This window comes from Emys orbicularis, chromosome 7, assembly GCF_028017835.1.
Source record: "Emys orbicularis isolate rEmyOrb1 chromosome 7, rEmyOrb1.hap1, whole genome shotgun sequence".
Lineage (NCBI taxonomy): Eukaryota > Metazoa > Chordata > Testudines > Emydidae > Emys > Emys orbicularis.
In genome coordinates this window covers 23,534,242-23,547,796 of record NC_088689.1, presented here as the reverse complement: position 1 = coordinate 23,547,796, position 13,555 = coordinate 23,534,242, and the positions used below count along the sequence as shown (strand labels likewise).

Below are 13,555 nucleotides of genomic sequence, written 5' to 3'. Positions count from 1 at the left end.
GATAGATAAGATCCCATGGGAAGCAAGTCTAAGAGGAAAAATAGTTTGAGAGAGTTGGCAGTTTTTCAAAGAGACATAATTAAGGGTATAAGAGCAAACTGTCCCACTGCATAGGAAAGATAAGAAGTATGACAAGAGATCATCCTGGCTTAACCAGGAGATCTTCAATGATCTGAAACTCAAATAAGAGTCCTATAAAAAGTAGAAACTAGGTCAAATTACAAAGGATGAATATAAAAAGCAACACAAGCATGTAGGGTCAAAATTAGAATGGCCAAGGCACAAAATGAGATTAAATTAACAAGAAAACATTCTACAAATACCTTAAAAGCAGAGAAAGACCAAGGACAGGGTGGGCGCATTATTCAACGAGGGGTGAAAGACAATAACAGAAAATGTGGAAATGGCAGAAGTGCTAAATGCCTTTTTTGCTTCAGTTTTCATCAAAAAGGTTATTAGCAATCGGACGTCTAATATAGTGAACGCCAATGTAAATGGGGTACGATCTGAGGCTAAAATAGGGAAAGAACAAGTTAAAAATTACTTAGACAAGTTAGATGTCTTCAAGTTGGCAGAACCTGATGAAATACATCCTAGAATACTCAAGGAGCTGACTGAGGAGATATCTGAGCCATTGGTGATTATCTTAGAAAACTCATGGAAGACAGGAGAGATTCCAGAGGACTGGAAGAGAGCAAATAGAGTGCCAATCCATAGAAAAGGGAATAAGGACAACCCAGAGAATTACAGACAAGTCAGCTTAACTTCAGTACACAGAAAGAAAATGGAGCAAATAATCAAACAATTAATTTGCAAACCCCTAGAAGATAATGAGGTGATAAGTAACAGTCACATGGATTTGTCAATAACAAATTATGTCAAACCAACCTAACAGCTTTCTTTGACAGGGCAACAAGCCTTCTGGATGGGGGGAAGTGGTAGATGTGGTATATCTTGACTTCAGTAAGGCTTTTGATACTGTTTTGCATGATCTTCTCATAAACAAACTAGGGAAATATAGCCTAGATGGAGCTACTATAAGGTGGGTGCATAACTGGTTGGAAAACCATTCCCAGTCAAGCTGGTAAGGCATATTGAGTGGGGTCCCACAAGGATTGGTCCTGCATCCAGTTCTGATCAATATCTTCATCAGTGGATCACAAGCTAAATATGAGTCAACACTGTTGCAAAAAAAGCAAACATCATTCTGGGATATATCAGCAGCAATGTTGTAAGCAAGACACGAAGTAATTCTTCTGTAATTCTTCTGCTGTACTCCTTGCTGATACGGCCTCAATTGGAATAGTGTATCCAGTTCTGGGCACCACATCTCAGGAAAGGTGTGGACAAATTGGAGAGCAACAAAAATGACTAAAGGTCAAGAAAACTTGACCTATGAAGATAGATTGAAAAAAACTATGATTTAGATGCCAAGGAGGAGTAATTGATCTTTCCTTTGGTTAAAATAAAGATTCAACCTTAAAAATGTGAGCACATTTAATCCTAATGATGAACCTTACCTGTTGCCTCCCATACTACTTATGGCTGCCATCTGGTTGTAGCCTAAAAGGGCTCTGAGGTTTGGGCCATGACATGATTTCGTGGACATTTTGTGGGATGAGGGCTGGTGCTAAATGAGGGACTGTCGGGTAGGAGAGTCCTCCAACAGCAAGGCATTCAACTCTGGGTACCATTGGTTTCAAAGGCTGTGAAGCTGGCTCTACAGGTCCTAGCAACAAAGGTTTCCTTGCTTCAGCTGAGTGCTGTGTGGGCAGGAGGACAGAGAATTAGGAAAGGAAGGAGCTCTAGTTTGGCTGGGTTGGGGTGGAACAGGGGGAAAAGTAGCAGAAAGTAGAGGGGACCTGTGTGAATTGCTCCTTCCTTCCCCCTCCCAGGTCTCTACTGGATACTCTCACTGGATTTTTGCTGGTTTCAGAGTAGCAGCCGTGTTAGTCTGTATCCGCAAAAATAACAGGAGTACTTGTGGCACCTTAGAGACTAACAAATTTATTAGAGCATAAGCTTTCGTGGGCTACAACCCACTTCTTTGGATGCATATGGTTTCACTCTATATGCATCCGAAGAAGTGGGTTGTAGCCCACGAAAGCTTATGCTCTAATAAATTTGTTAGTCTCTAAGGTGCCACAAGTACTCCTGGATTTTTGCTGGGACTTTACCTCCCCTCACCTAGACAGCCCAACCCATAAGGGGGTTCTTCATGAACCAATTAAAGAAATGCCCCACAGGTTGAGTAGCACTACACTGAGCTATGCTGCCTCTTACCATAACGCAGACATACCGCACTTCTATGCTGTCAGGCAAAACTAACAGTGATACAAAAGACTACATAAGCCCAAGGGTGCTGAGATAGATGTGGTGAGGGAACCATAATATTGAACTTCCTAGCATGTGTGCCATTAATGCAGTGTTTTGGTTGAAAATTTAAATTCAGATTTTTTGCACTAATTTATTAAAAATATTTGGATTTTTAAAGAGTCCACACACATTGTTTAAAACCACTAGATTGATTTTTATTGTCTCTAACTTGTTTGCTCAGTGAAGGAAGGGCACACTATACCTGAATTTAAAGAAATGGAGACAGTAATACAGTTGGCAAATCCTCTGTGTTCCCAAATCTTTGCGTCTTCTCCTTTTGACAGGTTTTATTTGCTGTGAAATTTAGAACTTCAATCCAGACAGTTCAAATTCCCTGTCCAGAGGTAGCAATGTAATCCCTTTTGACCAGGAAACCATACAAGTCTGCAGCTATGCAACAAAACATTCTTCAGGGATATCACAGTGACACTGACTGTAGTTATGAAGTTTCACTGTAAAAGGCCTTTAGGAATTAGGCAATAAAGAATACAAGTGAAATGAGATTAGAATAAGCACAAACCTAAAGAGGATTTAAAAAATCTACTTTTAGAATATGTTCATACTTCTGAAAGTCTTGACTATGAACATTCTGCAGCATAAGCCATTTCAGACCTTGATTCACTGCTAGGAACATATGCTATATTTGATTCATAGTTTTAAAACCAACATTTCAGTACATCACGATTACATCTAAATTTGTATGGATTTATCTAAGGAACCAAAGTAAAATTATGTTAATAGTCCCTCAAGTTCTTGCCCATGATTTTATATTGGGAATAGGACTTACTTGTTAAGTATTTTGGCTCTTTTAGCACTTGAAAAATTCTCCAGTTGTAAAGATTCTTGTGTAAGGAAAGCAACAGCCAGGTGGAAGTAGTTGTTCCAAAGCTGAAAATCAGAGAGATGACAAGAATAAATACTATTAAATCTCTGAAGTGTTCTTCTACACACCTACAAAACATCTTAAAATACATAATTTATGCACATAAATATTAATAGAAAAAATAGACATCGCCTTCTTGAAGAGATCTTAGTCCATCTCCATACTATTTATATTTTAGCTCCTGTCCTAAGATAGATTCTCCATTCACCTGTTCATCCTAATAGCCCTTCTAAGCCACTGTTCCAGTTTGAAGTAATCTTTCTTGAACTTGGGTGACCAGAACTGTACACAGTATTCCAAATGAGGTCTTATTAATGCCTTGTATAATGGCATTAACACTCCCCTATCTGTACTGGAAATACCCTGCCTCATATGTCCTACAATCACATTTGCCTTTTTCATGGCTACATCACATTGGTGGCTCATAGTTATCCGATGATCGACTAATAAATCCAGGTTCTTCTCCTCCTCTGGTGTTTCTAACTGATGAGCCTCCAGCTTATAGCAGAATTTCTTGTTATCAGTCCCTAAATGCACGAACTTGTACTTTGTACTATTAAATTTCATCCCATTTCTATTCATCCAATCCTCTAAGTCAGGCAGTTCCTCCTGTATAATATTCCAATCCTTCCCTGTATTGATTATGCCTCCCCACTTCATGTCATCAGCAAGTTTCATTAGCACACTCCTCCTTTTTGTGCCAACGTCATTAATGAAAGTATTAAATATAATCAGTCCCAAGACTGATCCTTGAGGAACTCCACTAGTACCTATCAAAAGAAGTTTCCTATAAGGAATCTCAACAAATCACAAACCTGTAATAATGTTAACAGTCTCCAGCCTGCATTCCACTGTGTGTGGCTACCTCAGAATTTGGTTTCAGAGAACTATTGCCAGTGTTCGCTCCTTTTGATACACTATCCACTGCAGACCTCAAAGCATTTTCCTAAGTATTTTCTGAAGCACTCTGCATACTCACAGAGCTCTATAAATAATTAAATAATAAATAAATAAATAAATAAAGTGCGCGCATTTATCTGATTAAAAACTAAATTTATATGTAAATTAGGTAGGGCCCTCAAGCTCTTGGGAAGTTGCCAACAGGTCTCCCAGCGCTGCAAAGGTTGTGCAAGATCAGTGTATTTATTTTTTGCGGTGGCAGACATAATGTACAGCTTACTTATTGGAAATATACATTTTTCAATACTCTATAAAAATATTTAATCGATTTTTAAAAGGCTACTACTATAAAGAAATCTCTAGGTGACACAAACAAAATACATTAGTTTAGTCGGGTATCTCTCGTACTATCTCCTAAAGGAAGAGGAGGGAAGGAGTCCGGTTATGGCTCACCAGTTCTCTGGGCTAGCCCCAGATTCAACACGACATTCAGCAGCTCCCAGGGTGCTCTAAGTGATGCCACTGGCATAGGGTTTTTAATGGGTCCTATGCTAGTAGAGGATAGGCATAGATGAACTCTGCTCTGTCACACCCTCTACCTGCCTCCCTCATACCAGGAAGGGTGGAGTGCTACAGGTGGAGGACCCAGCTGTGGCATGTCTGTGCCAGCAGGGAGTTCTCTGACAGCAGAGAGCTGCACCTTGGTGACCAGATTATGGCCCCTTTGCACTGTTGCTGTAAAGAGAATCTGGCCCACCATGTTATTCAGGCTTTGTGGACTGAACAGTGGAAATGATGGTTCCACACTGAGAAACCCTGCAACGGATCCTCAAACGTTTAAATCTGGCCGTGTTAGCTGATCTCAATTGTCAAGACAGAACAAAAGCAGAGAAGCAATCTTTAAGATAGCCAGGCCCCAAATCAGTGCAGAGCTCTACAGATCAATAGTTATATACTGAATTAAGTTGAAAAGAGTGGACTTGTTACTCCACTAACTCCCTGCGTGGACACTTTTACTGTGCACTAAAAGTTCCTTTGTGTGCATTAGCTTAATACACTTTGGAAATGTACTAAGCTAAATCACCTCAGGGCACCCTTTGTGCACAGTAAGAGTGTCCACATAGGGAGTTACTGCTGACTAGCTAGTGCACTCTAAATTCACACCCTAGCTTACTGAGCACTAACTTCCCCGTGTGTCTTCATCCAAACCTCACACTCAGGCAGACACTAGTAAAATTGAGAGACTGCACTGTCTGAGTCTGATGAAAAGGTAACTTAGAGTTGAGTATCTTCAGCATATTGATGGAAGAGCAAACCAAACTACCTCACCATCTCTCCTAGTAACTTCACAGTAGCAGGAGGGATGAATGAACAGAATCCTGCAGTATTCCTCATAGGAGAATTCTTGGAGAAGAGCTGGATCATCTCAGAGAAATTAATGGAGACACCCAATGTGCCACTGCCATCTATACCTACATGGGCTCACAACCAAAGCAATTCCTTGTGGTGAACACTCATAGAGATTTAAAATAATCAGCAAGGACATTTTTCTATTGTTCTTTACCCAGAGATCATTTACCAACCAGACCAGGACTATCTAGGACAATCATGTCATAAATCTAATGGAAATAGGTCCAGGAAATCTGAGATCACTAGATAATACCAGAGCTACCACACCACAACATTCTGAATGACAGCTTGTTTACACGAGAAAGTTGCACAGATTTTAACCTCAGGTGTGATTTTATACTAATTTAATTAAACTGGGACAAAACAGTGCGTGGACACGCTTATTGTGTTCTGAATGGTTTATCTTAAACAGATTTCTAAACAATTTAAAATGAACTGAAATAAGGTTTGTTTAAACCAAAATAGGGGCATTCACACAGCCTTTTACACCACTGTAACTAAATTGGTTTAAAAATTATACCTTAAGTTAAATAGGTGCAACTTTCTCATCTAGGCAAGGCCTAACTTTCCATCAAAAAGGAACGTGAGAGCAGGGCTGTAATGAGGACGATTATCAGTGTCAAGACATGGCTTGATGGCCCCAATAATCACTTCTTTGAGATACACTGGAATCTTGCCCTCAAAATTTGTTGACCTTCTTTCTCTAATAACAGATCCGCTGTTTTTAGTACCTGAAAGGTGCCTGGCTCCAATGAGACTAGATGATCATGGTCCCTTCTGACCTTAAAGTCTATGAGTAGATTTCACTTGAAGTTCTTTAAATAGCTCTGGAAATTCAGTAGGTCAGGTTGACTGAAACTCCATTTTGCAGTTGTGCCTTCTCTCACATGCAAAACTGCCAACTGCAGAAGAGCAAATTTGGCCCATATATGAGATTTGCCACAAATTAGGTAGAAAACTGCTCAGAGCAAGAAACACTTAACTCTGATTTCAAGTGCAGACAACCTAGGGCTAGTCTACACTTACCCGGTAGTTCGACGGCTGCGGATCGAAGTTCCGAGTTCGATTTATCGCGTCTGGTGTGGACGCGATAAATCGAACCAGGAAGTGATCCCCGTCGACTGCGGTACTCCAGCTCGGCGAGAGGAGTACCGCGAAGTCGACGGGGGAGCCTGCCTGCCGCGTGTGGACCGCGGTAAATTCGAAGTAAGGTATGTCGAATTCAGCTACGTTATTCACGTAGCTGAATTTGCGTACCTTACTTCTTCTTGGGGGGTAAGTGTAGACCAGGCCCTAGATTAACCTTGCTGTTTACCACCCAGAACTGTTCTACTGACTGAGACTTCATAGATGCTAGGGTGGAGAAGAGGGAATTTTTCTTTGCTTACATTATGACAATGGCATAAGACTATATTGTGATAAATCAGAATAAAAGTATGATTTCCACTACGGACATGTTAGTCCCCTCCTTTCACCTTTCATCTGCTGCAATGTCATTTGTGACTTATCTCCTTGCAACTCAACCTACCAAAATTAACTAAATGAAAATGAGTGTCACACATGGCAGGCCACAGCATTTCCAACACTGAACAGGATTTTTCCTGTTACTCAAAACAAGAAGCAGTCTTTCAGTTGCACTGCTTCGTGTGCTCACACAGCAGTTTTCCAGGCAAGGAGAAAGGCAGTGGAGTGAAACTGACTAGGACCACCTGGAAGAAATGATGTGTGAGTTCAACACAATTAGTGCTAATAAGAAAGGGACTGGGAAATACTCAGGCCTTTAAGGCTTTGTGATGATTTTGAGGAATAAGATATGGGGAAGCATTCTGGGGCCCTTCACTTTCAGAAGAAAAAAGGCAATTTAGCATTTGAGCCATTTCTTGTTGTGGGGAAGAGTAGACCACTGAGAAGGGAATTGGCAGAACAGATTTAACAAGCCAAGAAAAAAATTTACAATTCAAAAATAGAAGAAAACTAATGAATTAATAAAAAAGGATTATAAAGAAATATCAAAGGTGAGCATGTGTGTTTGTGCGTGTGCACGTAATGTATGTATATGAGAAAGAGATAGGCAGACAACCTTAGGGAAGAACAAGATAGACTGCAGAGGAGAAAATAAGCTGGGGGCAAAACAGAAAGAATCAGAAAGCAAAACATCTTGGAAAAGAAAAGATGAAAGAAATACAGAAACTGAATGTTACCACATGACTTCTTGATTAATAAACTACAATGATACAAAATCAATGCAGCACATATTACATGGATTCAAAACTGGTGAAATTATATATCTCAAAATGTAATTATAAATGGAGAGTCATCCTCAAGTGGCTGTATTTCTAGTGAGGTCCAACAGGGATCAGTTCTTCGCCCTACGCTATTTCACGTTTTTATTAATGGCCTGAAAGAAAACACATAATCATCACTGACAAAGTCTGCAGATGACACAAAGATTGGGGGGAGTACTAAACAATGAAGAGGACAGGTCACTGACAAAGAGTGATCTGGATCACTGAGTAAGCTGGGCTCAAGCAAATACAGTGTGTTTTAATATAGTGAAATGTAAAGTCATAAATCTAGGATCAAGAAGGTGGCCATCCTTACAGTTTAGGGGACTCTATCCTGGGAAGCTATCAAACAGATTTGGGGGTCATGGTAGATAATCAGTTGAACATGAGCTCACAGTGCAACACTGGCCAAAAAGGGCTAATGCAATCCTTGGATATATAAATGGGTAATATAAAGTAGGAGTTGAAAGGTTATATATTACCAATGTATTTGGCACTGGGGCAACCACTAATGGAATACTTTGTCCCATTTCTGGTGTCCACGATTCAAGAAGGATGTTGATAAATTGGAAATGGTTCAAAGAAGAACCATGAGAACAATTAAAGTATTGGAAATCATGTGTTTTAATGATTGAGGTCTTTTGGGTCTGTTTATTTTAACAAAGAGAAGGTTAAGTGGTGACACAGCTTATAAGTACTGAACCTTCATGGGGAACAACAATTTGATAATGGACTCTTCAGTCTAGCAGACAAAAGTACAACAAGATCTACTTTCAGGAAGTTGAAGCTAGACAAATCCAGATTGGAAATAAACAGCAACTTTTTAAGTGAGGGTAATTAACCATTGGAACAACTTACCAAGAACTGTGGTGGATTTTCCATCACTTGCAATTTTTAAATGAAGATGGGCTGTTTTTCTAAACAGATATGTTCCAGTTCAAACACAAAGTAATTCAATTAAGTCATATGGCCTGTGTTGTACAGGAGGTCTGACTAGATGATCACAATCCCTTCTGGACTTAGTCAATGAATCTATCGATGTCTGATGCCATTTCTAAATCAGTCATTGTTTCCACAAATACACATCTAAATGGAAAGGAAGATGCAGCTTTGTGCCAAAGTCAGAGGGCCCCTAAATCTGAAAGTTTGCAGCCCTCAGATGACATTTTGGAGACCCAACAGGACACCTCTAAATCAGAATATAGCCTACAATGCTTCCATCCTTAATTGAGGAATGCAACTACATCCCCAGTTTTTGAGCCCCTGGCCCGTACTTCTCATACTCACCTGACAGTTTGACTCATTAAAAATTTTTATAATCATCTCAAAAACTGAATTATTTTTAAATTTAATGGGATCCAGTTGTAGTTTAGATTTCAGATGGGCCTGAGTTGCAAAGTTTGCATCTGGATGTTTAAACATTTTCTCAAACAGGACTGGTGGTTATGGTATAGGCATTATAGGCTTGTGCCTAATTCCCCAGCTCCTGGAATCATGTGATTAGATCAAAATAGCATCTTTTATTTTTGCAAGTAAGTTTCTTGTCCTCATGATTGGGAAGAAAAGTTTGAAATTTGTGTGACTGATGCAGACATGTCTATCTGAGTCTGCAGACAGCCTGAAACAATGGCTCTAAAACGGGGACCTACTCCATGCACTTCAATGGAGTGCTAACTCCAAGACTGACTGTTCTGGGCTACCCCACCAACACAACAACAGCAGAGAATGCTGTGCATGGCAGGAGGAAAGGGAGTGCTATGGCTTGGCCCAGCTGCCCAAGCAGATACACCTCAGCTGCTGGGGTAAGTAGCAAGAAGCCCTATGTGCTGCCACCCCTCCTTCTCCAGGGGTGAGAAGAATCTGCTGCCACCCCTGCTTCTTCTGAGGGGAGAGGGAACCTACCTCCCTTGTTCCCGCTCCTAAAGCCCTGGAATGTCTTAAACTGGCTCTTAATCTCAAAAATCATTGCTCTTCAAATCCAGGCTCTTGGCTCAACCTGGCTCCAGAAAGAGGGGGGACAGGCCATGACATTTGGATCTGGATGCCAGTTTCCTCAAAGTACAGAGGTGTTTGGGTTATTTGTTTAGTTTAGCATGTCACCGAAGACATTGTATAAATTCAGCATTCACACTCCAAGGAAGAGATGCATAACAACAAATAGATATATCAAAACTATTGGTTTGTACCTGAAATTGATTAAAACATTAACATTAGTACCAAATATACTATTTATATTTTCTCTTACCTGTAACTCAAAGTTGGCTTGGTCAAGAAATTTTTTGTTTAGCATATCTGCATACTGATTAATTGCTCGCAGGAAGACTCTGAAAGATCAAGAGAAAATTACATAATTACACACTTATACTTTGGCACCTTTGTAAGTTTGGCATCGCAATTAGATACAAATCTGAGACTATCTGAAAAGTGAAAGCTGTAGCAGTTATTTGAAAAGCAGTGTGATCTCACCACTGTTAAGCATACAGAATTATATGCAGATGTTCTCAAAATTAATCATGTAAATTAGCATATGCAGAATAAAAGAAACAGAAGCAATGTTTTGGATAAAATCACTTCTCTTTAAAATACCACAAGATAATCAAGTGAACATTAAAAATTCATTTCATTAACAAAAAGTGCAAATTAATTACTTTTTAAAGTCCCAGTGTCTTAATGTTATATATTTAGCATTAAACTGTATCTTAACTATTAGTTCAGGCAAGACACATTTTAAACTAATTATCAACCATTCACCATCTTACTTATGGGCCAGTGGCCCAAAGTACATATGTTGTGCTTGAGAAAAATGTTTTGAAGTTGTCTAGTCCTATGCTCTGCTTTAAAATGATAAATTAGGACCTGTATCAATTTACTACTTTTCTAAAACAAGAAACTTCTCAAATAGTAGCAGGTGTTGTTTTGAGAAGCTTTAAAAATAAAAAGTGTTGAAGTAGGATAAGTAGGGGCTGGTCTACACTAACCCCCCCACTTCGGACTAAGGTACGCAAATTCAGCTACGTTAATAACGTAGCTGAATTCGAAGTACCTTAGTCCGAAGTTACCGCGGTCCAGACGCGGCAGGAAGGCTCCCCCGTCGATGCTGCGTACTCCGCTCGCCGAGCTGGAGTACCAGCGTCGAAGGCGAGCACTTCCGGGATCGATCCGGGGCACTTCCGGGATCGATCCGGGATCGATTTATCGCGTCTTAACCAGACGCGATAAATCGAACTCAGAAAATCGATTGCTTACATCCGGACCCGGATGTAAGTGAAGACGTACCCTAGGTCTCTACATATTCTTGGTGTCAAAGAATAAAACATATTATTCTTTAGCCTCCTGGTCTCTACTTTTGAGACAAGCATTATCTTCCATCTGTAAATTGCTTAATTGATGCTATTAGACTGTCAAGCTAAACCCTGGGCAAAGGAACATGTCCTTTGAGCAGACTGTACATACTGTAGATTTTATTACTTTTCAAGGCATGTGCAATAATCAAGACCAGTCACAATGCCTTTTTCTAATGGCCTCTCTCTTTTTGCACAATAGCAATCTGTAAAGTAGAATCCACTTTAGGATACAGATCATAAACTTAATTACCGTTTCTATATTTCAACAGCAAGCAACAGAAAATTTAAGACACTAAAGTTAGGGACACAAGATGTATTGGCAGCTGGAAATATCTTTCACAGGAATTAAGAGTCTTATCTACATTTGAACAAAATGAAAGACCCCCTGTCTTTGCCACATCTCTCTCACAATTAAGGGAAACAATCCCCCAGGTGCACGTACACAGCAAGATAGAAAAGGAGTTTCTATATATATAGACTACCTGCTTGCATTTACTTAATTTCTTAAGACATTCTGATACCATTGTGATGAGCATGGTACAAATACCTATACATGATAGACAGACCAGATACCTGCTGTAGCACAGTCACTTAGAAATTTAAAGAAAATGTATGACGGTGCATGGGAGGGAGTCTTATTACGGAGTCAATTATGCCTAAAAACTAGAGTGATATTCCATTTGCCTAATAATCTTTAATAGTAGAATAAAGTACAAAATTACTTTTGTTATTCTTCTTTGGTCTTACACTAAACTCTTCTTCTCCCCTTTTAATATGTACACATTTTGCAGTATGACTCTAGCCAGGGACGGCTCCAGGCACCAGCGCAGCAAGCTCGTGCCTGGGGCGGCAAGCCGGGGGGGGGGGGGGGGAAGAAGTGGCATGTCGGTCGTCATGAGGGCGGCAGTGAGGCAGCCGGTCCCGCGGCTTTGGTGGCAATTTGGCAGCGGGTACGGCGAAGGTGCGAGACCGGCAGATCACCCGCAGAAACGCCGCTGAATCCGCGTGAGCAGCGGACCGCCTGCAGGCATGCCGCCGAAGGCTGCCTGACTGCCATGCTTGGGGCGGCAAAAAACAGAGCCGCCCCTGACTCTAGCACTTCTCAAAAAACACACAAATATATGTATGTGCATCCCTAGCATGCACACGTGCACTGGAGGGTTTGCACAAACATGTATGTCTGCATTAGCTATCTTTGTCAGCATATACATTTTGGGACCAATTTATTTAATGGATTTTACAAGTGGGATGAATTTAGTGTACATTGAAAAGAAAACCGGAGACACACATAATATATATTTAGATCTTACAGTGATTCAATTACTCTGCTGTGATATATGCAAAGACTGATTACCTTTCCAAATAATTTAATTATGTTGCCTCAAGATATCGCCATAATGGATTTAATGTGATCCATCTAATTAAGCTTTGGAAAAATTTCAGGACTTTACAGACGAATATTTTCTTAAAAAATTAAGGTTCATATTTTACTCTATGCTGATTCTAGTACATAACAATTATGAATAATGAACAAACAAATTGACTACTGAAAAGCAACAAATTGTTTTTTTATATATATGTATATATACACACATACACACACACACACACACACTTGACTGTATATAAACTTTAAATTAGAAAGTTGTGCATTTTGTATTATTGTTTGTGTATTGGAGCTGTAAGGATAACAAATATTGTCTATAAAATATATATTTATGAGTAAACTACCAAATTAATTAGGTGATGGGAAAGATCAAGGCCCCAATCCTACAAGTAACAATGTGCAAATGAACCCATATACTCATGCAGAGCCTCACTGAATTCAATATAACTTGCAAGATCAGGGCTCAAAAGAACAGCATAATCTATGTAGCAAACAGATCTGTTTGCAATGCACAATAATACACATAAATTACTTCCTACAGTTCATTCATACCAGAGTAAACATTCACTTATGGTGTCAGAACTATTTAACGTTAATCAGTAATCCTACTAGAAAAAAAGGGTTTTTCTGTTTGGAAGGTGCAACTTGTGTAGACACAGCCTTTTTGGTAAAACTATTTTATTATAAGTCACACTTTAGTTCCCAAAAGATGTCTGTGACGGTGTACCCCATAAGGCTTTATGGGGAGGGGGTGCTTATAAATGTATGTATGACATAACTGGAATATGTTTTGTGTTGTCTGTGCCAGGTAACATATCTCCGTAAAGGTTATGGTCTACTATATCTATTCATCCTATTTGTACATATATATGTATCATTTTCTACTTGAGGTTAAGAATATGGGCTGTATGCTTGCTTGGTTTCTAAGTAAGCTTTGGGAGGCATTTGGTCAGCTTCTTTAGAAAGGAAT

The 13,555-nt window shown here is 39.7% G+C and overlaps 1 protein-coding gene across 2 annotated transcripts in view; it reads right to left on the bottom strand.

Moving 5' to 3' along the window:
- Positions 1 to 13,555, bottom strand: part of DOCK1 (dedicator of cytokinesis 1) — a 558,093-nt gene that overhangs the window by 139,712 nt on the left and 404,826 nt on the right. For both annotated transcript variants that reach the window (XM_065408426.1, XM_065408427.1), the window contains 2 exons: positions 10,100 to 10,178; positions 3,164 to 3,264 (listed from right to left, as the gene is read on the bottom strand). In XM_065408426.1, the coding sequence (XP_065264498.1) occupies positions 3,164 to 3,264; positions 10,100 to 10,178 (180 nt within the window). The remainder of the gene's footprint in view (positions 1 to 3,163; positions 3,265 to 10,099; positions 10,179 to 13,555) is intronic.